General features: G+C 51.5%; 1 protein-coding gene across 9 annotated transcripts in view; it reads right to left on the bottom strand.

Moving 5' to 3' along the window:
- Nucleotides 1-25,820, bottom strand: part of Ank1 (ankyrin 1) — a 119,527-nt gene that overhangs the window by 15,120 nt on the left and 78,587 nt on the right. For 4 of the 9 annotated variants that reach the window (XM_052162062.1, XM_052162060.1, XM_052162061.1 and 1 more), the window contains exons 23-39: nucleotides 24,672-24,768; nucleotides 24,240-24,318; nucleotides 22,656-22,753; nucleotides 22,357-22,576; nucleotides 21,669-21,828; nucleotides 21,095-21,306; nucleotides 20,386-20,590; nucleotides 19,990-20,086; nucleotides 19,580-19,808; nucleotides 17,426-17,551; nucleotides 17,178-17,297; nucleotides 16,027-16,105; nucleotides 15,673-15,747; nucleotides 13,142-13,273; nucleotides 12,106-12,252; nucleotides 3,294-3,831; nucleotides 123-399 (exon numbers count right to left, since the gene is read on the bottom strand). In XM_052162062.1, coding sequence (XP_052018022.1) covers nucleotides 123-399; nucleotides 3,294-3,831; nucleotides 12,106-12,252; nucleotides 13,142-13,273; nucleotides 15,673-15,747; nucleotides 16,027-16,105; nucleotides 17,178-17,297; nucleotides 17,426-17,551; nucleotides 19,580-19,808; nucleotides 19,990-20,086; nucleotides 20,386-20,590; nucleotides 21,095-21,306; nucleotides 21,669-21,828; nucleotides 22,357-22,576; nucleotides 22,656-22,753; nucleotides 24,240-24,318; nucleotides 24,672-24,768 — 2,891 coding nt within the window. Of the gene's footprint in view, nucleotides 1-122; nucleotides 400-3,293; nucleotides 3,832-4,361; nucleotides 4,479-12,105; nucleotides 12,253-13,141; nucleotides 13,274-15,672; nucleotides 15,748-16,026; nucleotides 16,106-17,177; nucleotides 17,298-17,425; nucleotides 17,552-19,579; nucleotides 19,809-19,989; nucleotides 20,087-20,385; nucleotides 20,591-21,094; nucleotides 21,307-21,668; nucleotides 21,829-22,356; nucleotides 22,577-22,655; nucleotides 22,754-24,239; nucleotides 24,319-24,671; nucleotides 24,769-25,820 lie in introns of those variants that run through there. The other 5 variants (XM_052162064.1, XM_052162065.1, XM_052162066.1 and 2 more) reach the window with 3 other exon arrangements.

Raw genomic sequence — 25,820 nt, 5'->3', positions numbered from 1 at the left:
CATACATTATGTGGCGCACATTCCTTCCCCTACATCATGTGTATACACACATGAATATATCCACGCTAAATAAAGAGCAAACAAATAAAAGAACAAGCGAGGTGCCCCTCGGTGGCTCTCACCTGCACCTTTTGAGAGAAGGCGCTCTCGGAAGCCCACGGGCTTGGTTCCTTGCCAGCCTTGGGGCTGTCGGTCTCAGGTGGCCCCCTCTGCACATGCTCCCTGGTAGACACCAGCACCTGCTCATATTCCTGAAGTGCACCGGCCTCTGGCCCTTGGATGGTGGTGATCCGTCTCTGGAATGAGTGTGGGCCTTGTGTGACCTCCTCTTGCCAGGAACTTCGTGCAGCTTCTGGTGGATATGACGCTGTGGAACCCTGTTTATCCCAGTCCAGCGGTCTGGGGTCCAGGACGGGTAGTGGGTAGCCAGGGAGAGAGAAAGGACAGCTGTTCACCTGCAATCTCAGTCTCTGTTGCCCCCTTTCCCCACTGACCTTGGCATATCCAGGACAGTCTGTAGTGTCCTCTAACCCCAAGGGCTGGGAGACTGACTGGCCTGTGGAGATGTGTATGTGTCCTATCTGTACTTCTAAGAGGAGACGCCACGGATACCAGAATCCCTCCCTTTATGTGACTTTCTCCCTTGTCCAACTCCCAGAGCATTTTGCTCCCAGGTCACTGGGCTCCTCATGCCAAATTCCTCATATCCTCCAGACCATGACATTTATCTTTCTCCCTACCTCCTGCCTCACTCACACAGGACGGTCCTCATCTGGCAAAGCAAGCACTCTCTTTCCCTCCACATGTGCTCTTTGGTAGACTCCAGAGAGCCCTGTGCCCTTCCCCCTTCCTCTCAGGTGCTCCCCAGGAGCCCCTGTTAGCCCTTCCCGACTTCCAGGACTTGGAGACCTTGAAGCATCTCAGGGTGCAGATCCACATGTGTGGCCTGTCCGCAGCGCGGATTCTACCCGACCTCCTCATGGCTTCCCCACAGTCGTTCTGAAGTTCCGGAGCACGAATGTGCCTGTGTCACTCATCAGTGAGGGACACCTGGTCCTCAGTGTCCCTTTGGTTTCCCTTATTCTCCATGCTATGTCGGCCAATAAACCACTCTGCTTAGACTTTCAAAATACATCTGGAACCCAACTCTCTCAGTGCCGCCTCCTGGTCCCCAATGCCATCATTTATTCCTGATGCTCCCGGTCACCATCAGGTTCTCCTCTGGGCGAAGGCCTCCACCAGTGACCCTCTGCCTCCCCCAGAGGCAGCCACAGGCTTTTGGGGACCCCACAGCCTAACATGTCAAGCCCAGTTCTCTTCCTGGTCTCATTTTCTCTTGGCTCCACCCCAGAAGCAATGACCTTCTCATTGTCACTGGTATAAGCCAGGCACAATGTATCCGACACCCTACGTCCCGAGGGGCGCTCTCCTCTACACAGGTGGCTCACCCCTTTGTTCTCTGCACTCTTGTTGGACAGTCACCCACTCAGGGCCTTCTCTGTCACCTCGCCTGTAATTCTTGTCACTGTTCTTTCCATATACAGCTCCGCCTCACACCCCACTCCCTGCTATGCCTCTCTACCTATCACCTGTCCTTACCCAGCGAACTTTCTGTTTGCAGCTTATTTTTACCTTTTTAAAGGTGTATGCCGCCACCGCTCAGCTATTTTTTCCCATTCTCACGTGCACATGAACATTAAAGACCCAAGACCGACACTGAGAACCATTCTCCCTCGCTCTTTCTCCACATGGCTGGCTGGTTCAGCTAGCCAGCTGGCTATAGGAGCCCCATGTCTCCACCTTCTGAGGCACACCTGCCCAAGATTTGTGTATGTCCTTCAGAGTCAAACTCTATTCCTCATCTCTGTGCATCTTAAGCATTAAGCCATCTCCCTAGCTACCAGATTTTCAATTTTAGTAACAGTTATCCCTTAATATCCACGAGAAACTAGTTCTGTGACCTTCATGGGTATCAAAATGCAAGGACGCTCAAATTTCTTCTGCAAAATGGTACGGCATTGCGTGGAACTCACACATACCCTCTTTCGTGTTTTCTATCATCTGGAGACTACTTATCATTCCCAATAAGATGGAAATGCTATACAAATGGCTGCTATACTGCACTGTTTAAGGAACTGCAGGAAATATCTGTATCTGTCCAGTGCGGCTGCCATATACAGTTGAAGCCGTGACTTTGGAAACCATGATTATGAAGCCATGGTGACTTCGAAGGGCAGCTGTAACTCTGATTATATTTACAGTATCTTGTTGCTTGTCAGTTTCCCCACAAGAACACTCTTTCAGGCAGACATTTCTCATCACTGCCTTTGTATAGGAGCCTGGCACATAGTAGATGCTCAGTAAACATGGTTAATGAGTGAGTGAATGAACTATACCTGTCCACCCTGGATGCTGACCACAGTCACACAGCCAGAAAATGATGCAACCAGGTCAGAACCTGCCTTCAGTGAGCCTGCTGCTCTAGCAGACAGATGCCCAGCAGACAGGAAGTGTCGAACAGCTGCCTGCTGAGTGAGAGGCCACACAGGTGCCACAGGCATTTTACCATGACCCCCACAACTCGGTCTGTCCAAGTCTTCCCACTAATGAAAGGATGTTTTTAGGAAGCGACATGAATTCTTTCCCGGCTCCTTATGCAAACACTTCCTCCCACACCGGCCCATTCTGAGGACGCCAGGGATGACCAGGGAAGGGAAGGGAAGATGAAGAAAGCAGAGCTGGTCCCTGGCCTGACCAGTCCTGAGCTCCTGATGAGTCTGAGGTGTGTGTACTGCCTGCTCCTGCCTCATGAGCCACTATGCCTTACGGAGAACTCATAAAGCTAAAGGACACGGCTCAAAGAAAGGGTCTCTACACCAGGGTAGGGACGGACACTCAGCTTGTATCTGCACTCCTTTCTGCCAGCCCTGAGCCTTTGTCTGTACTCAGCACAGTGCTGGGGTCAGTGTCTGCAGAGATACAGGACTCTGGTGTCAAGAACCCCAAAGCGCTAAGCCCCCAGCACCCCGGTATAGCCACAGCTCCAACAGTACATCTCCTAGGCACACGGTACCGTATCCCAAATCCTCCCTGCATTTCTCCCGCTGGCCACAACTGGCAGGAGACTGGCCCTTGCGGTTCACAGCTCCTTTCTGATGGCTGGTGGCTTCAGAGGCATTCATGTTTACAATACAGGACGAGCAGCAGCATCCAAACCTTCTGCCTGTGTCCAGTGCCAGGACCGTTGGCCCCAAAGCCCAGGAAGACAGGAGAGACCCACAGACCATCCTTACCTGGCCTGGCTTCTGTCCAGCACCTGCCTCACTGAGGGTGAATCTGTGATTCGGGCATGAACTCGCTGCTGGCCTGAAACAAGAGACACTTCAGTCTCCGTGTCCTGCTCTGTGCCTGAGACTTCCTGCCTCTTCGTTTCTGACCTCTGACCTTCCTCCTGACCTAGCAAATCTGCCAGGCCATTTGTGGCATCTGAATCCACTGTGTCGTCCTCCACCAGGTCCTGAGAGCCCAGCTCCGGGCCCTGCGTGTCCTCTGAGAGGGCCCCCTCCAACTTCCACTCTGGTATGGCGTCAGAGTCCTCGGCCTTGCTGCACTCCAGAGAGGAGTCCTCAGCAGTGACCAGGGAGGGTGTGAGGCCCGCGGACCACACCTGCATGTCAGACATCTCCAGCATGGCGTCATGCTCCGTGGCCGCCAGGGGAATGGCGTCTATGACGGCCACTTCGTTCCAGTACTGGTCTGCACACAGTGGAGAGGGAAGAGCGTAGTGCAGGGAGGCGGGGGACAGCAGCTCGTCCTGCAGCGAGGAGTAACCTGGAAGGGCAGACAGAGGGCGACATGCTCCAGAAGCGATCCCTGTCACACACACTCACGTGCAGGACCACACACACTTACACACAGGCACGGCCACAGAGAGGCATGCACATTCAGGGCAGGGGCTTTCCAAGCTCCAGGTCCAAAGCTCAGGCCTTGTGGCTAATGCCGGGACACCCTGGCAAGAGAAACAAGGCTCTGACCTGGATGGGGGCAGCCAGGGGGGTGAGGATAGAGAAGGGGGCTCCTTTGCTGGAGGGCAAAGAAACACGATTGAAATGTATTCTTATCCAGCTCAGAGCACTAGATAAAGAAGGCTTTATCCAAAGGACTTGTGCTCCAATCTGTCCTGATCGATCAGATGAAAGCCCCAGTCTCCGTGGCTGGCGGAGTAAAGGGTGCTCTTTTCTCGGTCTTTCGAGTCCTGTTAGGAATGTGCCTTGTGGGGAGAGTGCAGCCCACCCAGGATCAGGGTCAGTAACAAGGCTGCCCTGGAGGGGTCTGACAGGGTACACTGAACATCCACAGACCTCAGTGCGGTGGTCAAGTGGGAAACAGGCTTCTGGTTTGGCATGAAGTGACTTTTCCTCAAGGTGCATATTGGTTCCACAAACTCTGAATGATCTACAGTGGCACAGGTGAGGGTTCTAAGGGGTCAAAAATGGCGCAAGGTCAGAGGGCACCATGGGTTCCAGCACACCTGCCCGCAGCACTTCATCCACAGGCCCTGAGCTACCCCCCAACTCTGCTCCAGCAGGGACCCAGGACAGCAGCCTGCTCCCGCGCCTCTTCTTTGCTTTGCAAATGAGTCCTTGACAGTGTTTGCATGAACTCCGACCTGGTGTTCAGACATGACTATGAGTGAACCTAGAGGCGTGCCTGCACGTGGGGAGTTTGTGTGTTCGGTGGTCGTCAGTGTTCCCTCAGATGTGCTCCAACCCTCCTGCATCCAGGAGTCAAAAAGAGGTTTGTTTTCAGGAGAGTAGGTGCCAATCTAGAGACAGACTTTGCTATCTGGCACAACGTGTCTGAAGACCTGGCATGTGCCTACAACTGTTAAAGATTCAGGAGAAACAAAGGGTTCCTGGTGTGTGTTTGTGTGTGTGTACATGCATGCATGTGTGTGTATGTGTGTGCATGCATGTACATGCACGTATATGTGTGCATGTATGTACATGCGTGTGCATGTGTGTGCACATGTACATGTGAACATGTGTGCATGTGTGTGTGCATGTATGTGCATGTGTGCACATGTGTGTCCATGTGTGTGTGTGTGTGTGGTGTAAATGTGTGTGTGGGGCATTTGGATGCATGTGTACAATGAGGTAAGGCTACAGTGTTTAGAGGCCTTCCATTGTCTCCCAAGCCTATGTCCAAACCTGTCAATCAGGCAGCCCCTTCCCAGTACCCAGAGTCTCCAAGGCAGCCCTTTAGTCTCATGCTCTAGATCTTCATTCTGGTTCCTTATGGCCCAGCTTGCTGAGTGGCTCTCCACTCTGGGCCTGGGCTCTCCCATACTCTCTGCGTCTAGCAGCTCTGTCTCCACTTAACCCCTACTCCTCCACGTGCTCAGCCAAACATACTTGCCAGTGTTCGAGTCTACAGCAGGCGCTGTGCTAAAGGGCTGGGCGATGCATGCACACACGCATACACGGAGGCAGGGTCTCTTTTTAAACCCTGCTACTAGTGTGGGTCTCCCGGTAAATACTTTCAGCTTTTGCATGCCCGGAAGAATCTTTATTTTTGCTTTAATTTCATTTTAAACTTTTTTTTGAGACAGGGTCTCATTATGTACATGGCTGACCAGAAATTTGCTTTATGAGTTAAGCTGCGCTGAAACTTGAGGCCAACTTTCTGCCTTCTCCTTCTAAATGCTGAGATTACAGGCATGCTCACTAAACTTGTTGGTTTTCTCTCCTTACAATATAGTCCATGTTGACTTCCAATTTGCTATGTAGCTCATGTTGGCTTTGAAATTTCCTCCTCTTCCTTCATCTCTTTCTCCTCCTCTTTCTCCTCCTCGTTCTCCTCCTCCTTCTCCTCCTCTTTTTCCTCCTCCTCCTCCTCCTCCTTTTCTGAGACAGAGTCTCAGCCATGTAGCCCTGCCTGACCTGGAACTTTCTATGCAGACCAGGCTGGGCTTAAGCATGCAGAGATCTGCCTGCCACCTTGTTTCTTGAGCACTGAGATTGAAAGCATTGATTTATATATTTTTTTCTTCCTCCCCACATCCCCATCCCCCTCTCCTTTTTTCATTCTCTTCCCCGTCCTTTCTGTCACCACTGGGAAATGACCCAAGTCTCACGTATTCTAAGTAAACCACTGAGCACGCTCCGAGCCACGTCTATCTTGCTTCTTTGGCAGTGCGTTTTCCTTTAAACCCATTGGCGGTTTGCTCATCCTGTGATCTATGAGACGTCTATTATCCCCATTTTGGTTTCTTCTTACGCCAACTTTCTACCAGTTTGCTTATTGTAAGCCTCAATATAGTTACTAAAATGCTTCCTATATGGGTGTGTGTGTGTCATGATACTTACTATATCAATATATTTATCACTTTTATCAAATTCAGAATACTTTGAGCACATATGTGTACATGTACACATATACACACATATATGTACATATACATATATGTGCACACACAGACATACATATACTTTTGGAACCGCCCCATAGCTCACTGGTGCATTTTGCATCTTTCCTTTCCTTCCTGTACTTCTGTTTGGAGAGTGTCTGGTGCTAGAGCCCTGGTGCATGCTGGGCAAACGCTCTACCCAGAATTCCACCTGGAACAATGGTTCAAATATCAAGTCACAGCTGCTCCAACTGTCCCGACATTCTTGCCTGCTTGTTTGCATCTTTTTTCCCTCATTACTGATTCAGTTTTCCTGCTTCTGTTGTCTGATCATCTTTGGCTGCCAGACATCATGTGTTTTACCTTTTTGGGTGCTGGTTATTTTTGTAGCTTTGCACATCCTTGGTTATTGTTCTGCTACAGCGGTTTGTTTGGGAAGCAGTTTGATCCTACTGCATTTCCCTTTCAGGGTTTTTTAGGCATATCTCATGCGTCACTCAAGCTTGGGTTGATTATTTCCGTTTTCTGAAGCATGATCCTTTGACCTTAGCTAATGTCTGCATGGTCAGGCTAGCCATTGAGAATAGCTGCTCAACAGTCGGTTGAAGTTTGTAAGAGACCTTCCAAGGAACTTGAGTGTTCTGACTCTCTCTCTATGTCCCCCTCTCTCTATTTTTGTTTTTGTTTATTTGTTTGTTTTTCAAGACAGGGTTTCTCTGACCTGGAACTCACTCTGTAGACCAGACTGACCTCAAACTCACAGAGATCTGCCTGTCTCTGCCTCCCAAGTGTCGGGATTAAAGGAGTGCGCTACCTCCATCTTCATTCTAACTGTTGTTAGATGTCTTCTTTCTTGACTGGTATCTTCTGAAGTATAGCTGCTTTGGTTTCCAGGAGCTCAGCATCCTCTCCCTAACCCAGGGAGATCACTTGGGCTTCCCTGGAATGCGCTTAGAGATGAATCTAGTCATCAAAGGACTCACTTCACAAGTGTCTCATGGACGCATTGACTCACACTTCTGAATGTCCAACGTCTCACAAAGTGTTGCTTCACAGGTGACCCTCCAGCTCTGTGCAGCATTATTGAAAACGGTGGTATATCCAGTCCCAAACCTTGGCAAGAAGTGGTGTACATCACAAACATATCATCAGATACAGTCTTTCTGTCGCCCCTGGGAATCTCATCAATTCTTCGGGTAGAGGGTCTTCTGCTCCCCCTAAACAGCAGAGGCTCTGGGGATCCTCTGTAACTCTTCTACTCGAAACTTCCACAGTGTTCACTTGAGTGGAAATTTCATCCAAATTAGGTGTGAGTGGAGAAAACACACATAATTCCTGTTCCTTGTCACTTTAGGTGATTGTCTTCAGGATGTTCCCATTTTCAGAGGATGCCGCCCACCCACTCAGACTTGGGTCTAAGGATCTCAGCAACTATGGAACTGGTGTAGGCGGGTATCCCTGTTAGTACCGTGCCATGGTCACTATGGCTTCTGCACCCTCAGTGGATTGTCTCACGAGGCCAAGAGTAGAGAAAACCCTGGGAAGATCTACGTTAGTCCTACCTAAGTTTTGGAAGCGCTAGTCTTTCTAGGACCCTTGCAGTCCTGTCCCACTTGGGGCAGCAACCTATCTTCCAATCTATAGGCCTCCTGGGAGGACAGAGAGTGGTCACATACAGAAGGCTGGAAGCATAGCAGGCCAGGAGCCCGCCTTTCTTTCTTTCCCCTTCCTTCCTTCCTTCCTTCCTTCCTTCCTTCCTTCCTTCCTTCCTTCCTTCCTTCCTTCCTTCCTTCCTTCCTTCCTTCCTTCCTTTCCTCGGGGCCACAATGACCGAGTCCTCCCTCAGTAACATGTGTGCCTGTACCACATTGATTTGGCTTCTCGGGTTGAGTGAGAGGCAAGCAGGACTCCAGACGACCTTTCTCCACACCAGGTCCTTGTTGACCGGTGGGAACTACTTCTTACCCTTGTCCAACTCTGGGACCTGGGTCCACATCTCCTTCACATGCTCCAGCACGGCTGCATTGCTTTTTTGAGGACTTTTCCCAGCTCAGGGGCTGCTTGAGGTCGCAGTTGATGAGTACTTCATGTTGTTTTCGACTATGTGAACGTGATGAACCTGTGTTAAGTCCCTCCTCTGCCTAATTTTGCAACTCCTCTGGTGTCATCTCATTCTTGGGTTTATTGAGGTTTTGCTTGCAGATCATGTCTGCTTTGGCTTCGCGAATCCAGTGAGAGTTGGGAGGGACTCCGGGTGACCTTTCTGCTTCTCAGCTCATTGCCCTGGGTCTATACTAACCCAAGTGCTATAATCATCCTCTTAGCTCCATGTTAGTAGCCAACAAATGGTATGAGCAGGTAACCGGACAGGAGTCCCACTTCACTAGCTGTATCATTAAAGGTTGATATAAAATAAAGTACATTTTATTTCCAGCTAGACATAATATGTTCCCTCAACACAGATGGAGCTAATATGAGATGCCTGCTTTTTTCTTTCTATATAAGGCTTTATTTATTTATCTTTTTAGAAGCATGGGGTTATTTTTGGGTTTTGTTATTGTTTTTCTTCGAGGCATTTTTTTCTTTGTGCATATTCCATGGGCCTGGGTGGACAAGCTAAACTCGCCTTTGGGCCTGGTGTCCTTTCTCACAATAGTGCAGGCATATGGGTCAGGAAAAGCTGTCAGGGAAGATTCCTTTTTTAAAAAAGGACTCCACTTTCCTCCCTTTGCTCTCTCCTTTCTGTAGTCACTGTCCTGAGTCCCTGTGGTCCAGACAGAGACAGGCCGAGGAATGGGGCAAACCTCTCAGAAACGAGGTGATGGTGACAACCCCCATGTGTGTGTAGGTCTCGGCTGGCACCAGGACAGGCGCTGTGTGGCCTTGTCAGAGGACAACCGGAGATGATGCAGAAGGCCAGTGCCTCTTCCTCCCTGCTCTTCCCATCCCCTGCATCCTTTCATTTCTCACCAGAAGGATAACAGGTGTGAGGCAGTCTTCCTGGGACAGGGGTGAGGGCGGAACAACCACATATAAGCCAACCCTGAGGCCTTGGAAGCCAAAAAGGATCAGGCCAAGGATCAATGTATGGTATCTGTCCCCACCGAGGGCAGCATGCCTGCAGGGTCCAGAGACTAGGCTCATCTGGAGATCTGTGGGGTTTTAGGCGCATAAGGCTCAGTATGTTGCACAGAGAAGCCAGAAATACAGAAGCATCTGGACTCAACAAAGCAGGGAGATGATGGTCTTTTGCTTGAACGCCACCACACAGAACCCAGTGTTCTTCTGACACCCTTATGGTCAGCTTCCTGATGTCCCTTAGGCCTCAGACGCTTCCCTCCCCACCTCCTACAGTCCCAGCTCCTCTGTTCCTCACTCTTTGTGCGTCCACCAGGCATGCCACCCTTCTGGAATGTTCTCTCTCTCTCTCGTTTCCACATGGTTCACTCCCTCAGTTTCTTTCTGTCTTTGCTCAAATGCAGCGATCCTACTACACTACCTAATCCCCCAGACCCCTTATTTTGTCCTATTTACTCCCACATCCCATAGAACACTCTATATATTCTCACGCATATCATTCATGGGCTGTCATCACAGAGGATTTCACAAAGGCAAAATGTTGTTTTCTTTTCTTGTCTGAGAAATGACATCACTCCCCTCCTAGAATGGCACCTAACATAAAGCTGATGCCTGAATATTAGCCAAATGGGCTAGCCCACTGCAGCAGAGCCCCACCACCAGACACAGAACACACAGAGACTTGGCCACACTCGTGGACTTGGGCCTGCCAAGGTGCTAACACTCTTCTAGTCTGCTCGGCACCAAGAGTCCTTCAGACCCAAGAAATTCTCCGGGTCCGACAGCCCCATGAATTTTAAGTTAATTTAAGGCATAAAAATAATCAATGGATTTAGATTGATTGACACAGCATGGGCAATATCAAGAAGCCCATTGTACACACACAACAAAGATCCAGTGTTTAGTCACATTTCCCAGAGCTTACAGAAGTTCTCAGCTGCCTTTGTCCCTCTGTGACAGGGGCGCTGGCCTACATAATGGCTCCCCACAGGGTTCCAACCAGGTCCCTAGAGGCCAGCTACAATCCCCACAGCTATGGATCACTGTTCTGGAACCCTCTGGATCTGAAGAGTGGGCGCAGCATACGCATCAGCAGCCGCCACAAGGCAACGCAGACAACACGCCATGCACACGCAACGGATGCTTGTGGAGACAGCCATGACGGGGGTGTGGGGGTGGGGAGGAGCCCTCTGTGACATGCACTTGTGAGATCTGACAGTTCTGTACACTTGGCCAGGTGGAGACAGTGGAGAACAGGAAGTACAAGAGAATGAGTGGTCAGGATGAGGTCAGAGGGCAGAAAGAAAGGAGACAGGACATGATTGGTACATGAGCCCCACAGCCAGTGGGGCTGACAGCGCGTTTCAGGAGACACAGGACGTGAGAGAGAATGGGGAGGTTTGGCATACGCAGGCCCCACCTGGCTGAAGGAAGCCCTGTGTCCAGCCTAGTCTAGAACTTACCTGCCCCTGACACTCCCTGCTCCCTGGTGGTACCACAAGCCATGACCTCTGTGTCCCTTGTGTCCCACATGTACACAGCCAGGGACAGCCTTTACAACTAGCAGCTTGGAGAGCACTGCTGTCACATCGCTATGCCTAGCGAGGTATGGGACACCAGACGACATGACCCGCAGTTGACAAGATTTTCAAAGCTAGTAAGCAGCTTGAAATCTAGCTCAATTTCTAAAGGTGAAGAGATATCTCTGCTCTGTGAAGGCCAGGAGGCAGGAAGGGCCTAACACCCAGTCTTCTGTGCCCCTGACACTGTGCTGAGTGGAAATGGGGTCCCCCTCACATCCTCTGGACAAAGACAGGGTAGGCAAAGGCAAAGGCCTTGGGACCTCCAGACTCTGTGTCTTCACAGCAGAGGCTGCTTATGAAGAGTGCAGGCCTTAGACACAGTCAGTGGCCTCTGGGGTTCCTCTCCTCGGGCTGGGTCACACTGGGACTCCCTGCCATGCTGTACCATGAGCACAGGGAAACAGATGAGATGAGGAGAGAGAGAGAGAGAGAGAGAGAGAGAGAGAGAGAGAGAGAGAAGGAAGAGAGACTGGGCTGGAGGAGAGACACCCTTAGTCCTGAGGGTTCACAGTGGGATTCTGAATACCATCAGCTGATCCCCTTTAGAACTTGGGCCAGAGCCGCCATGCACACCCCTTGCTTCCTACTCAGGGAATATTCCACAGACAAGGACAGGAACACTGAAAGGACCCATGTCTTGTGAAGAGTGAGACAGAAAGCTTGGAGAGTCTAAGACGAGGGCCTAGACAACTTCTTCCCAGACTCAAACTCTTTCTTGTCACACCGGGCCCTTCTGGGACAGTGGTTCCAGGGGCCCGTGGTTGAGGGCTGAGGAACTGCTCCACATGTAGGCACAGAGGCAGGCAGCCCTAGAGGAGGATGCGCACCGCACAGGCGAGAGTCTCCTGTCTCTCTCACTTGCCTCTGCTCTCCCTGGCAGGAGGAGTTCATCACTGACCAACCAACCCTCCCATTATTAGCAGGAGGGAGAGATGGTTTGGGGGGAATGAGGTGTCATGGGAAGGGGCCATTAGTGCTGACACCTGGAAGGAGGGGCCCCAGCTCAGCCTTGGCCCGATATCACAGGACACTCACCATTCACCTGGGAGGGTGACAATGAGTACTCCTGGTCCCCATGTCTCCGGTCTGGTTTGAGGTTTCTGCTCTGCCTGCCGGAGCCCTCCAGCATGTTAACAATCTCACTCCTGTCGATGTTCCGCAGGGCTGTGTACAGATTCTCCACTGTCCGGAGAGAGGAGAGGAGGCACTTGAGTAAATTCAGATGATTCGAGAGCAGCCAGGGATGCTGTGTGAGTCTAACAGACAGGGGACAGGAGGAAGTCTGGGGAAGAGACATAGTTCTCCTGTTTGGGATAAATTATCTTTTTATACAACAGGTCTTTACCCAAACAGTGGCTGTTTGTAGATTGTTTGTTTGATTTTGTTTGGTTGCTTGTTTTGCTTTTTCTGATGCTGGGGATGAAGCCTATGGCCTTGTCCATGCTAGGCAAGTGTGATTTCATGGTCAATGTGAAGCATCCAAAGGTAGGGTGTGTGCATGTGTGCCCACACATGCGTGTGTATGTGTGTGTGTGTGTGTTTAATAGCTATAAGAGTAACAAGAAAACAAGGTGAAAGACTCTGTCCTTTTGAAGTCCTGGTCTAAGATGTAAGATGTAGTGGGAAGGTTGGAAGCATCCAGCTCCTGCATAAGACAGGCTTTTGAGGAGATGCTGCAAAGACAGTGAGACAAGTCTTTCCCCAGGCAGGAGCAGGGTATTTCTAGAGAGTGGAAACAGACTGGAACAGGCCCACCCCTCTGCTCTCATTCAGTCGAGAAATCCAATAGGAATGCTTTGAAAACAATAGTCTAACATCCTATAGCATATTCTTCTTACGGGCACTGGGCAATTTTCACCTCACTGAGAACTGGGACTATTGAGGGCCAGAGCTCCTGATAATGCTCTCTGGTAGGTTGCCCAGGGGACCTCAAGACTGTGAGGAGTGAGAGAAGAGACAGAGAGATAGCCCAAGGTCAGCCAAGGTTGGAGGCAGCAGCAGGAATAGCATCTGAAGGACTCTGATGAGGAGCGTGTCTATCTAGCAAGAGAGTTGGCTGAGTGGTACTGACTCTTTGCATTTTCGCCTTCACGGTCCACCCAGAGGGTCAGCAAGGCTGTACTCTGATCCAACAAGGAGTTAGGGTTTTCTACACGGATCCGGTTGATGTCCTCCACGCTGAACTGCAGCTCCCGGGCCAGCTCTGTAGGCAAGGAACCAAGAACCAGTGAGTGCTGAGTTTATAATGGCTGCCATGAAATCCGGGGTTCTTTTCCACCAGGAAAGATTTGGTGCTGAGTAAGTATCCACCTCCCTGTTTCCCCTGTGATGGAGGCAGTGAAGCAGAATGAGGGAGTGGATGAATAAACCCAGAAGGTTCTTTCTTCTTTCATGACTTCACCATCATGAGGAGGTGATGGGAACAAGTTTCCTCAAATACAGGACAAGAGAGTCCCCAGCCTCGCACAGGTGGCTACTGGCTGTCCTCCAAGAGTTGGAGGATAGAAAGGCAACCCTTCAGTTACTACAGAACCTCCCGTTATTTTTATTATGACTGCTCATAGTCAAGTGTTCAGCAGGTGAATATATATCAGAGTACAAGGACAAAGAGTGAAAAAATGAACATGCCCATCTCTCTCTCTCTCTCTCTCTCTCTCTCTCTCTCTCTCTCTCTCTCTCTCACACACACACACACACACACACACACATACACAAAGCAGGAAATAGAACTAGCCTAAGGAATGGATGGTTCCCTAATTCTGAATTCCTGTTCCTGGCTTTGCAGCAAGTCCCCGCTGTGGTATCTGAGTCGTCTAAAACGCCGTGCAGGCCGAGTGCATGCAGAAGGTCCATCCACATCCACATTACAACAATGAGTAGCAAGACAGAACATGGCAGTTTACAGGGCCTGAGGATGCAGCAAAACGCAGAGCATTTTCTTCTTCCTCCCTGCCTGCCCGGCTGTAGCCAGGAAGTTCCACAGTCTCTGCTATGGCCAGAGATAAGAAGACAGCAGGTGTCGGCGAGGATGTGGAGAAAGAGGAACACTCCTCCACTGCCGGTGGGATTGCAAGAGGGTACAACCACTCTCAAAATCAGTCTGGAGGTTCCTCAGAAAACTGAACGTGACACTACCGGAGGACCCTGCTATACCATTCCTGGGCATATACCCAGAGGATTCTCCCGCATGTAATAAGGACACATGCTCCACTATGTTCATAGCAGCCTTATTTATAATAGCCAGAAGCTGGAAAGAACCCAGATGTCCCTCAATGGAGGAATGGATACAGAAAATGCGGTATATATTTACACAATGGAGTACTACTCAGCAATTAAAAACAATGAATTCATGAAATTTGTAGGCAAATGGTTGGAACTGGAAAATACCATCCTAAGTGAGGTAACCCAATCACAAAAGAATACACATGGAATGCAATCACTGATAAGTGGATATTAATTAGCCCAGAGCTCTGAACACCCAAGACACAGTAGCATATCAAATGACTCCCATGAAGAAGTAAGGAGAGGGTCCTGATCCTGGAAAGGTCTGATCCAGCATTGTAGGGGAGTACCAGGACAGAGAAAAAGGAGGGAGGTGATTGGAGTATGGGTGTAGAGGAGGCTTATGGGACATATGGGGAGGGGGGAACTGGGAAAGGGGAGCGTTTTGGAATGTAAACGAAGAATTTAGAAAAGAAAAAAAAAGAAAAAAAAAAGAAGTTAAACATCCTCGCTTTCCCCGTCTTTTCCTACAGCAGGCTACCTCTGAAAAGACGATACATGACTCTGGGAGGTTATGTTTATTTGTCTGATTTTCTGTTTTCTGTTATCAGCTAACAACCAACTTGCTTTATAAAGCTGGGTCTTCACATTCCCACTGATAAGAAAAGGTAAAGCAAGACATCCAAAGGCAGCAGCCACATCAAGAGTTGCCGCTGTTAGATATAAAAATCTGATGTCTATTTTCAAAGGTGTCTCAAGCCAGCTTAGGTCCAGCTCAGCTACAAATGAAAGGGAGCACAGGACCCCACTAACGCCCGCTGCTCTAACTGTTCCCCGACACTCAGACTAGACGCTGGGAGCATAAACCTGGTGTCGGCCAAGTTTGCCTGCGAGGCTGCGCACCTGACGGGCTTTGAAATGAACAGAATTTAAGGAAGAGATGAACGCAGACACATTTTTTGTTGAGAAAAATTCAAAACATAGACATCAGTGGGAAAGATATAACCCAGATGGCGTGTAAGATTGCTCCCTCCTGATCATTAACCAGGGGGCTAGCATTTATAAACTCTTCTCTGCATTCAAGCCTGGGCCGAGGCTCAGCTCGCCAGGGTAGTAAAATAAATAGCTGTTTCCCCCGAGTCTCCAGTCCTCCTGTTATGAAGTAAGGACAATTGTTTCTCACGGTGTTTACAGGGAGCTGGACAAACACGGAGGGAGTTTACTGCTCTCCTCCGGTACCCAGTTCGTTGTTTATAAAATGGGCTATCACAGACTAGGTGCACAATGGATGGTGACAGAGGGCTGGAAGCAACTTGACCACAGGTCACATAGGAAGGAGGGCCATGGGGTTAGGTAGGTACGGGGCTTTTACTCACTCACCTGCCCAGCTGAGGCCAAGGTGCTCCCTGATGACAGCCATCTTCATCTCAACACGGTCTGTGTCACTGGTAAAACCTGCAAAGAAGCATTGGGCTGCAGTTAGCAGCCTGGGCAGGTCGCAGCACGGATAAGGTTGCCGTGTGGCCCTCACGGAAGGATGCTCAGGTTACACAGGTACATCACTGCCAGGTAGAGATCTAAAGGAAGGGCCTTGCCTGCTGCAGACAAAGTAAGATGAACTGGTACCAGGACAGAGGCCTTGACAAGGAAATCACTGACAGATTCCCTTTATGGGAATACAATGGCATTCTTACAGGAGGAAACATGTTGAGGTGCTAGGCTAGGGGGTCCTACCCAGTCGGGATTCGCTGAGAATGCTGTATCGAAGGGTCAGGGGTGTCAGCGTCCTTCTCCTGTCTTCTGCTCCACTGCCCTGCAGAAGGCAAAGAAGGGGTGTAATGGGTTTTGGGGTGTACTCCCTCTTAGAGAAGCTGAAACAAGCTCTCATATTATAGGGAGGGGACATAGTGGTCCACGGCCTGATAGATAACACCTGCGGGGAAGAGGAGGGAACGGAAGAAGGTTGGTGAGGCAGCCACCTAGGCAGCAGGTAGTGACAATTTATGACTTCTAACTCCTTGGTTGAGGAGATTGAGGCAGAGAGAGTAACTCACACAAGGTCACCCAGTAGAGACAGATTTTGAATTTAAATTCAGTTTTTCTTTTTAGATTCTCTTCTATTTAGTGGCTCATTTCTGACCCTGCCCTGTCACTTAACTCTAGGGCCTGTCTGTTCTAGGCCCTGGACGTCCTATCTGAGAGAGAAATAGGTTCGCCCTCAGGTCCCACAAGGAAAAGAAAAATTGAGTCACATATATGAAGGTGACCTTATTTCTCTTCTAGGTGACCACAGAAGGCAAATGATTCACACAACAGCACAGTGGTGCTGACAGAAACATGGTGACATTCTGAAGATGTGGTCCCTCCAAAGATCCAACCAAGGAGCGGTGATCAGGGATCAGAAAAAGTACATTGATTGGCCAAGACTCCCCACTGAGTTTGGACACCTGGGTTTTGACTGTGGCTGGGGTCACCCAGGTCCCCTTGTTTGAGGAGCAAGACAGGCAAAAAAAGGAGAAAAGACTTGACCACTTCTGTCTGAGTGTGTGACCTAGGGCAAGTCCCCAACCAGCTGTGCCCTCTAGAGGCACCGAGAGCAGCCAGGGGCTCTGTCCTCCACTCTAGGGAGGCCTGCTCTATGTGAACAGTCCTAACAGCACCTGACCCTGGCGTTTGCTCAAGTCATATGACCAGGCTTTACGAACATTCCAGGGCAGGCTTTCTCTGCCTGCCTGGCCGAAACAGGACGAGAGCCTTGCGAAGCCTGGGAATTCAGAGACAGTGTTTCAGAAGGAAGAAAGAAGCCCTTTGGGCATGCGCATGTTCTGGCATCTACGGGGTCTACCCGGGGAGTTTCTGAGGGACGCTGGCGGGTGGCAGCTCACCTTCGTACAGGGGGGCATGGTGATGTTCAAGTGGCAGAGGATGTGCTGCGTGTCCTCGTATTTCATCGTCTTTCGCAGGAACGACAAGAACCCTCCCGGCTCGCGGCTGCTGTCCCTCACCTAGATTACACACAGGGAGCTTTAGCAAGACTCATCATGCCTCTAGACTGGTGTGCTGGGGGAGGGGGGCGGTCCTGCCTCCCAAACTCCTAGACCAGGGAAAAAAGGTGGCAGTGGGAGGCCATCACCTTCACGGGGATGGCCAGACGATTCTCTCGAAACGACTGGAAATGGAAGCTTCGCTGTTGGGCTGCTTTCTTGACAGGCACCAAGTTCCCAGAGAGTTCTGCAAACAGAGGCATCCCTTCCAGAACCTACAGGAAAAGAAAAGCTGAGCTCCTATAGAAAAGCCCGTACGTTTCTGTCCCCCCCCCCCCGCCCTTTAAACCTCTCTCACACAAAGGGAGGGAGTAGGAGAAACTTCACTGCTTTTTTAAGGAAAAGTGTCATAAGTGAGCCATGCTCCCCTAATGCAGACGTGTAATGAACAGCACTTTCACACACTCCCCAAGCAGATCTGTTCCCAAAGCACTCGGTGGCCCGTCAGGACAGCAGGGCATGTCTTCTGAAAAAGTCCCAGGCAATTCTTAGTCTATCGGAAGGGGTTTCCTCCCGAGATGCGCTGGACCGCCCACAAATACTTCTCACACATACGAACTCCTTCTATATGTATAATAGAGTCATCAACTGAGATGATTTTGTGAGCATATCTCACTGTTGGGGAAACTGAGGCCCAAAGACAAGAAGTACTCAAGCACTGAGTGGTGGAGCAATATCCAAACCAGACATGCCCAGGCCTCAGCCAGGAACTTTTGGCACCATGTCAGTTCTGCTGATTGGTTCTTTGGTCACCTTGACACAAGCTAGAGTCACTTGAGAAGAGGAAACCTCAATTAGAAAGCCCATCCCCCACAGCCAGAATGGCCTGTGGGTAACCCTGCAATGCCTTTTCTTTCTCTCTCTTTTTTAAAAAAAAGATTTATTTATTTTATTTATACGAGTATACTGTCACTGTCTTCAGACACACCAGAAGAGGGCATCAGATCCCATTACAGATGGTTGTGAGCCACCATGTGGTTGCTGGGACTTGAACTCAGGACCTTTGGAAGAGCAGTCAGTGCCCTTAACCACTGAGCCATCTCTCCAACCCTGTGATGCCTTTTCTCGATTGTGCTCACTGTGGGAGGTGCCACTCCCTGGAAAGCTAATCCTGGCTTGTCTAGGAAAGCAGGCTGAGCATGGCCGGAGGAACCAGTGACCCATGCTTCTCCATGGCTGCTACTGGCTTCCTGCCTCTAGATTCCTGACTTGAGCTCTTGCTCCGCCTTTCTTCCATGATCGACTGTGATGCAATGAGAAGCTGGAAACTGCAATCATTCCCTCCCTCTCCACGTTGCCTGTGGTGATGGTATTTTATCACAGCAATAGAAACCCTAGCTAAGACGTCAGCATTCCCAGGTAAGATTCAGAGGCCAGGCCCTCAGAGGGTCCCTAGCTTCTTATGTAAACATGAGAGAGCATCTTAGTACTGGTAATATGTTGACATGCAGTTCCCATCCCTTTATATAGCATCTATTTGTCCACACAGCCCTTGCTTCCCCAGATGTTACCACACCCCAGGGTTGCTGTTGTAGAAGTAGGGAGTTTGGGTGAAGGCCTGCAGCTGCTATCTACACAGCACGAATGTCGCTTTACACCTCTCTCCCACTCGTGGTTTCCCAGTGTGTACGCCAGGGATAACAAAGGTGCCCACAGCTAAGAGAGCTAAACCCTACTTCATAAGTAAGGCACTTAAGGAAAAAAAAATTAAATTATGTGCATGTGTGCATGTCTATGTGTGTGCATACACCACATGCATGCAGGTGCCCACAGAGGCCAGAAGAGGGCGTTGGATCTTCTGAAACTGGAGTGATAGGTGGTTGTGAGCTGATGTGGGTGCTGGGAACTGAACCCAGGTCCTCTGCAAGAGCAGTCAGTGCTCCTAATGGCTGAGCTAGCTCTCCAGCCTTGTAAGCTAATTTATATTGTAACAGATTCATCTGAACTTCAGTAAGTGCCAGTTCTTACCATACAGGTCACTAGGCCAGCGCCATCTGCCACCTCCCTGAGCGCCCACAGGTGACTCTCAGGATTTCATATCATATGTAAGGTGACTCTTGAGCCAAGAGCTGAAGAGATGCTATCCTAAGAGTCCCTGTAACATCAGAGTGGGACGTCTAGCCTGGACTAGCCAACACGCTCCAGAGGTCAGCCATGAGAGCCACCCTATCCCAGGGCTCCGTTTCCTTGTGTGGAGTGAGAAAGCCTTCCATGACTGTTATGGGGAGGTCTGGCAGCCATACCTCTATGTCTCTGCTCCGGGCCACCTCCACAAAGTTTTCGTGCTGCTCCAGGGTCTTGTCCACTTTGTCGTCGGTCATGCAGTAGCAGCGGAGCCGCCCTTCCCGAGGATCATTCATCTTGGCGAAAATGACAAACTTGGCCATGTAGGGGACGGCTGTGAGCTCTTTGTACAGGAGGGTGGCAAAGTGCACAGCCTCCGCCGTCCGGGGACAGTCTGACAGCCAGAATCTGAAAGGACAGTGCGAGCGGTGAGCGGAGCCAGGCAACAGCGCTTGCGCCCTGTCTGGTGGTCTTGTGGACCACCAGCAAACGTGTCTTAAGCCCAGCCTGGGAGGGCGAGTGAGCGAGCGAGCGAGGCCACGAGGATGGCGCCACCATGCTGGGCTGAAAAGGGGCTGGGTCTCCTCACCTGGCTGAGACATTGGTGGTAAAGTTGGCACACTCGTTGGCGTATAGGAGCTTGGTTGTTCCCGTTATATCTTCCCACTGGGCTTGGTCGGTTCCACCTACAACACCAGCAGAAGAACAGAAGACTTGGCATTTCCATTCATAAGCATGAAGCTTACCGGTGTGCTCGGGACAGGAGAGGAACCTCTGGGTGATCTTTGGTCTGTGGCCCGAGCACTCTACCCCTCACGCTTCGCTGAGGACTCGTCCTGTCCTCCGGCCATACACTTACTGAGGTCATTTTTTCTGTCATCCCCAGGGAAGCCATAGGAGCCTAATGCGGCTGCTGGCTTACCACCCAGTGGGTTCCCCCAAACCAGCTGCTACCAAGGAAACAGAAGTGGGGAGCACCACTCACCGATGACGCTGCACAGGAGGCGCAGGCTGGTGGTGTCTCCCTCCCCACTGTCCCTGGGGTTGTCTGTCCATGATGGAGGGAGCGGGATTCGCAGTCCAATGGGACGGTGGAACTTCCGGCGCCTTGGCTCGACAGTAACGATGGGGCTGAATGTGGCCTGGTTGCCCAGGAGCTTGGTCACCAGCTCATCTGGGACAGGCTGGGCCTGTGAAACATCAAAGACAGAAGGCTCAGCTCCAGGCAAGCCAGTGGCCATCCAGGTAGGGCCAGCCAGGCACTCTCAACAGTCAGGTGAGGCAGGGACCACACCCACTCGACTGTCCCATATACATTGATGAGAATAGTGCCCACATGAGCCTGACCCCACGGCTTAGGTGTTACTGTGAGTCTTTTCTTCTATCTCCCATCTCCATGTTTCCCTCCGCACTTTGGCCATTTCAGACCTCCCGTGGAATCCTTCCCGGGGGGAAAGGGGACACAGCCCGCCACGCTCAGTGGCCACACTGCGATGTCTACACTTCTTCACTAAACATCTGCCCACCCAGAGTTGCTGCCCAGCTCAGATTTCCCAGACAGCAGCGTGGGGCCATCCTCAAAGGCCTGACCTCCAGGTAGCCCTGGGAACCCGGCCAGGAGGGGGTGGGCCAGGAGGGGGTGGGCCAGGAGGGGGGTGGGCCAGGAGGGGGTGGGCCAGGAGGGGGTGCGTCACCTGCAGAGCCAGCTTGACTTTTTTGGTCACAGCGTTTTCAGGGAACGTTGCCTGTACCAGGGGCACCAGCTTGCTTCTGAGGGAGCCCCCTTCGGGACCGATGGTGTCGTAGTCCTGGCAGAGCCGGGACAAGATGACAAAGTACAGGGGGAAGTCTGTGGTGATGATGCGGCACACTCGCTTCTTCTCCAGCTCCTCCAGGCTCCCCAGCTCTGGAACCACAAGCTGCCTCAGGCTGAGCTATCACTGTGGTGCCGGGGGCTCCACTTCCTGGGCACACACCCTCCCTAGGGGCTTGGCAGGGGCACATCCCCTGTCTAACAGCCTGATGGAGGGGTGGCCTAGCAGGAGCAGTCTCTGGACCCAGAGGCCCAGTGGAAAAGGCACTGGCCACGGGAGTGGGAGGACACCCATGTCCGCTCACATGTCCTGGGGATCCAGCACTTGATCATAAGGACCATCCTCAGCCTCTCTCAGCCGCCCACGGCCCAGGCAGTGCTAACAGATCCCCTCACTATGCAACCCAAGACCTTATCTTATAGCAGGCAGCCTTCCTAGAAGGCCCGGGCCTTACCTTCGTCCATGCCGTTAAGGATCTGGTCCAGGTAGCTTTCTCCATAGCGACTCTTGTGCTCTTTCCACACAGAGCCGTTTTCGCTCCTCAGAACCACCAGCTCACGGTCCCCGCGGCCGTGGGAGGCAAAATGGGGGATTTCCACGATCACGGGGCTAAGGTAGAGCAGATGTGGGAGGGGAGTCATCTACAGGGGGTCAGATGCCTGAGCACAAAGGGGATCTCAGTGGGCCCTGCTTACAGCCTGCAGGGAGAAGGGCCTTCAGACCTGGGCTGTGGAGGCACAAACTTGCCCCGGGCTCCTGAGGCTCCCAAAGCCCTTCAGAGCGCCCACTGACTCCAGTGGGCTCCAAGCAGGAGGGAAATGGGTCTGCATGTCATTCCTCTGCAGGACCTTGAGGAGCCTCTCTGAGGAGCACCTTCCAGATGAACACTCTGGTGCTTAGATACCTAAACCATGGGCCCCCAAATGGCCAGTTCTCCCTCTACCTCTTCTCTAGCATCCTCTGTTTCATGGGCCTGAGAGAGGCGGGGAAGCCTGTTTGTCATCACAGCAGAGAAATGAGATGCTGGGTACTGCTTGGGATGGGGGGCGGGTGCTGGACCTTGGGAGTCTCGGCTGAAGTGGCAGGAACTGGCTGGAGACAGCAGCTGCACACATTCCCTATGATGGCATTTCTCACCTAAGGAACTGCGCCCCTGTAGGCCCCAGGGCGATGATCCTGCTGGCGAGGCCCTCTTCCTCAGCCAGTGGGGGTGGTGTGTTCAGCTTCTGGGGTTTGACCAGGCGGCAGGTGATACGCGTGGGTGCTGCGCATGTGCGGGGAGGGATCACCACCCTTAGGCCATTGTGACGGCTTCCTCTCATGGATCCTCCCCGGGCATCCACCATGAAGCTCACCAAAAACCTAGGACGGAGATCACGACAGGGCTGACTTTCTTCTCAAGGGCAGACAGAAGTGGGCCCCAGATCTGCTCAACACTTACCCTGTGTGGACGGGGCTGGCCACTGGGCTAATGTTGTCTGAGGTCTCTGTGGCTGGGCTACTGGGAATGAGCGAATCCTCGTCATACTCTTTAGATGCCTGCAGAAGAGGAAATGGCCTCCTGTCTCGTATCTTCCATCTCCAGGACACCCAAACATGTGCCCGGGTCTGGAGCTCAATGGAAGGAACCGCTTCCAGGAAATGAACTCTGACCCCCAAAGCAGCATGGCTTCTGCTCACCTTCAGGGGCTCTCCCTGCTCTGCTCTCGGCTGCCAGATGCACATCCCGCTCAGCTGTCCATCCTACTTCCCTGTATTCCCTGCCCGCCCCCCTCCTGCATCCTCATCACCTCATGCTCTATAGTCTCTGCGTGTGAGGGGTCTGTGAGATAAACCAATCCATCAGGCTCTGTGGGGTTCCCCGTTCCTCACTGGCAGAATTTGATCAGTCATTGCTTCTTCACAAGACCCCAGGTCTCTCAGTCCACACTCGAGCTGAGTGCAGCTCACAGGAGACAACTGAACCTGACCCTTCTCTGGAGCCCAGGATGGGTACTTCGTACAAATGCAGCGTACACCTCTGACTGGGTTCATGACTTAAGCGAAGAGTCAGGAAGAGATGGTGGGACTCTGCTTCGAGTGTGCAAACCCCTGGGTTCTCCCCAGTGGTAGGGAGCAGGGGAGACTGGGGAGTGGGATGGTTACAGAGCCGGACTCACTCCAGCGCCCTGGGCATGCTCCTTTGGCTGCATCCAGGGGTGATGCCACAGCAGAACCAGGACCCCATCTCATTACGTCTTCAACGTACAGCAACACCGGCGCTGTACTGTACTGATACCCTAGCATAGTTTCAGAGCCCAGATCTCTGGGTGCTGCTTTCGAACCCATATCCCTTTGTGGAGTCAGGGAAGGGGGATTCAGTCCCCCTTGTCAGATCTTAGGGCAGACATGGCCAACCTTCAACACCACATCAACCCTCTCATCTCCCGGGAAATGTTCTTGCTCTGGGGAAAGTGCCAATGGCCTAATCTTTGTCGGAGGAGATGAAACTGTGTGAACCTGCTCTTATCCATCACCTCCAACCTTCCAGACAAATCCAAGTGGAATATTAGGAAGGCACAAAGCAGGCTGCTGTCATGGACACCAGTTCTACTGAGAGCTGTGCTCCGGTACGCCTCTGTCCGTGTGGGGGTCCCTGGGGGACGGTGAAGAAAGGCAAAGCCATCCCTTCGAGAGAGAAGAAGCTGACATGTCAGCTTCATTGCCCAGGCTGTACCACACGAGGAAGGCTCCCTTCCTGGTCCCACAACTGCATGGCCCGAGCATCTTCTTGCATCACTGCATGCGAAGATAGCATTTCCCTCACCCGAGTCCCCTGAGGCTCCCAGAACTCACAGCGAGTATGATGGGTAATACTGCACTCAACTGCACTGAGTTCTACAGGACGCACGGAATCATGGGTCTGAACGGGCTCTGTACACGTCGAGACCTAGGATGCTTTAGCTCCTACTGTCCCCAGGTCATATAAACTCAAATCACAAAACATCCCCGTTCCCTGCAGCAGGAGGAGATAGGCTCTCCTTACTTGTTCCTGATCTTCAGATCGGATCACAACAGTCTCAGGCGTGACACAAGGGATCCTTGGGATGGCTGGAGATTCCACCCTGTGACGGAGAAATATCAGGCGGTCAATGAGCAGAACATTTGAAGCAGACTGTGACATTATTTCTGGGAGACCTAAGTGACAGGCCTCAGCACAACCTGAATAAGCCAGCTCATTCTCCCCTCACATCACCTCAGGTGATAAAATGACTCCCTCATCTACAAGCTGACCCATGTCCCCCCCACCCCTGCACATGTGCTCTCCCTCTCTAGGCACACCCAGGCCCAGGCCTGACTTTGGTCTAAGCCCAGTGACCCTGGAGCCTGGTTTTCACCTCCATGTCTACTGCGAGTCCCAGAGCTGCACCTGGCCAGCCACAGCATGACCCGCCCACCTCCACTGAGCCAATCTTACACTTGATCTAGCTTCGGCACAAAATCCAACAGCTCTTTCTCCTCACCCACATCCCGGGAGTCCCGCCTTTCAGCCTTCGAGCCGACAAGTTCATCACCTGAAACCCAGGAGCTTGAGTGAGGGGCAGGCTGGAGACAAGAAACCTCTCTTGTTCTTAACAAGCACTTTTCCCTGTCCACCTCTCAATATCTCCTCAAAAGTGAAGGGTACTTTTGGTTTCTGGTGCCCCGAGGGCCTCTTAGCCATGGGTATCCTGAGTCTTTTTCTTCTTCCAATGCAGGGTGGCTAGTTCCTAGTCCCTATGTTTTCTCCAGTTTTAGCCAGAAAGAAGGTTTTGTTTTGTTTTGGTTTGGTTTGATGAGTTCACTTTTACTCAATAGTTCTTTCGGAGTGTAAAATGGTATAAAAGGAGTCACAATTCTAGATAATTCTTTTCCCTCCCCTACCCCCTCTGGAACTTGCTTTGTAGACCAGGCTAGCTTTGAACTCAAGGATATGCCTGTTTCTACTTCCTGAATGCTGGGACCAGAAGCATGCACTACCACACCCCACCTAGGTTATAGATCATTCCAGTCTGCCATTACAGAGGGGGCAAACAGCGCAGGGCTCAGACCTGTTCACCCATTCATTACCATCACTACTTCTATACCTGGCAAATTCCTCATCCTGGATTTATGGTTTGCAGTCGCACCTAAATTGGCAACCTGCGCACCCTTTCCCTTCTTGGCCTGACTAGAGTAGTGGCTTGGGCCCCCGTCATGCCTTTCTCATGGCATCGGGAGCCCTGGCCCTGTGATCGGGAGCTGACAGGATGGAATAGAACTGTTCATGCAGGATGGGCACAGACACGGAGGCATGAGCACAGATACAGGGGTGGCGTCATGGTGTGCAATCCTGTTCGGTCAGCTCCGGGCCCTGCATGGGGCCCGGCCGCGGGGGATGAAAAGCGGACATGGGTTAGTGAGGACTCATGTACTTATGGTGGGATGTGCTCTGGTGAGAAAGACCACACGGAACAGAAAGCATTTCATACCCATTATAGATATGTGAGCAGTTCCTGGAAGGCAGAGAAGAGCCGGGGTGAAGGAATGACAGCATCAGACCCAGGAAAGCGAGAGGCACGTTATTAAGAAGGGGGCGTTTAGAACT

This window comes from Apodemus sylvaticus, chromosome 18, assembly GCF_947179515.1.
Source record: "Apodemus sylvaticus chromosome 18, mApoSyl1.1, whole genome shotgun sequence".
NCBI classification, from domain to species: Eukaryota; Metazoa; Chordata; class Mammalia; order Rodentia; family Muridae; genus Apodemus; species Apodemus sylvaticus.
This window is presented reverse-complemented; position numbering and strand designations above follow the sequence as displayed.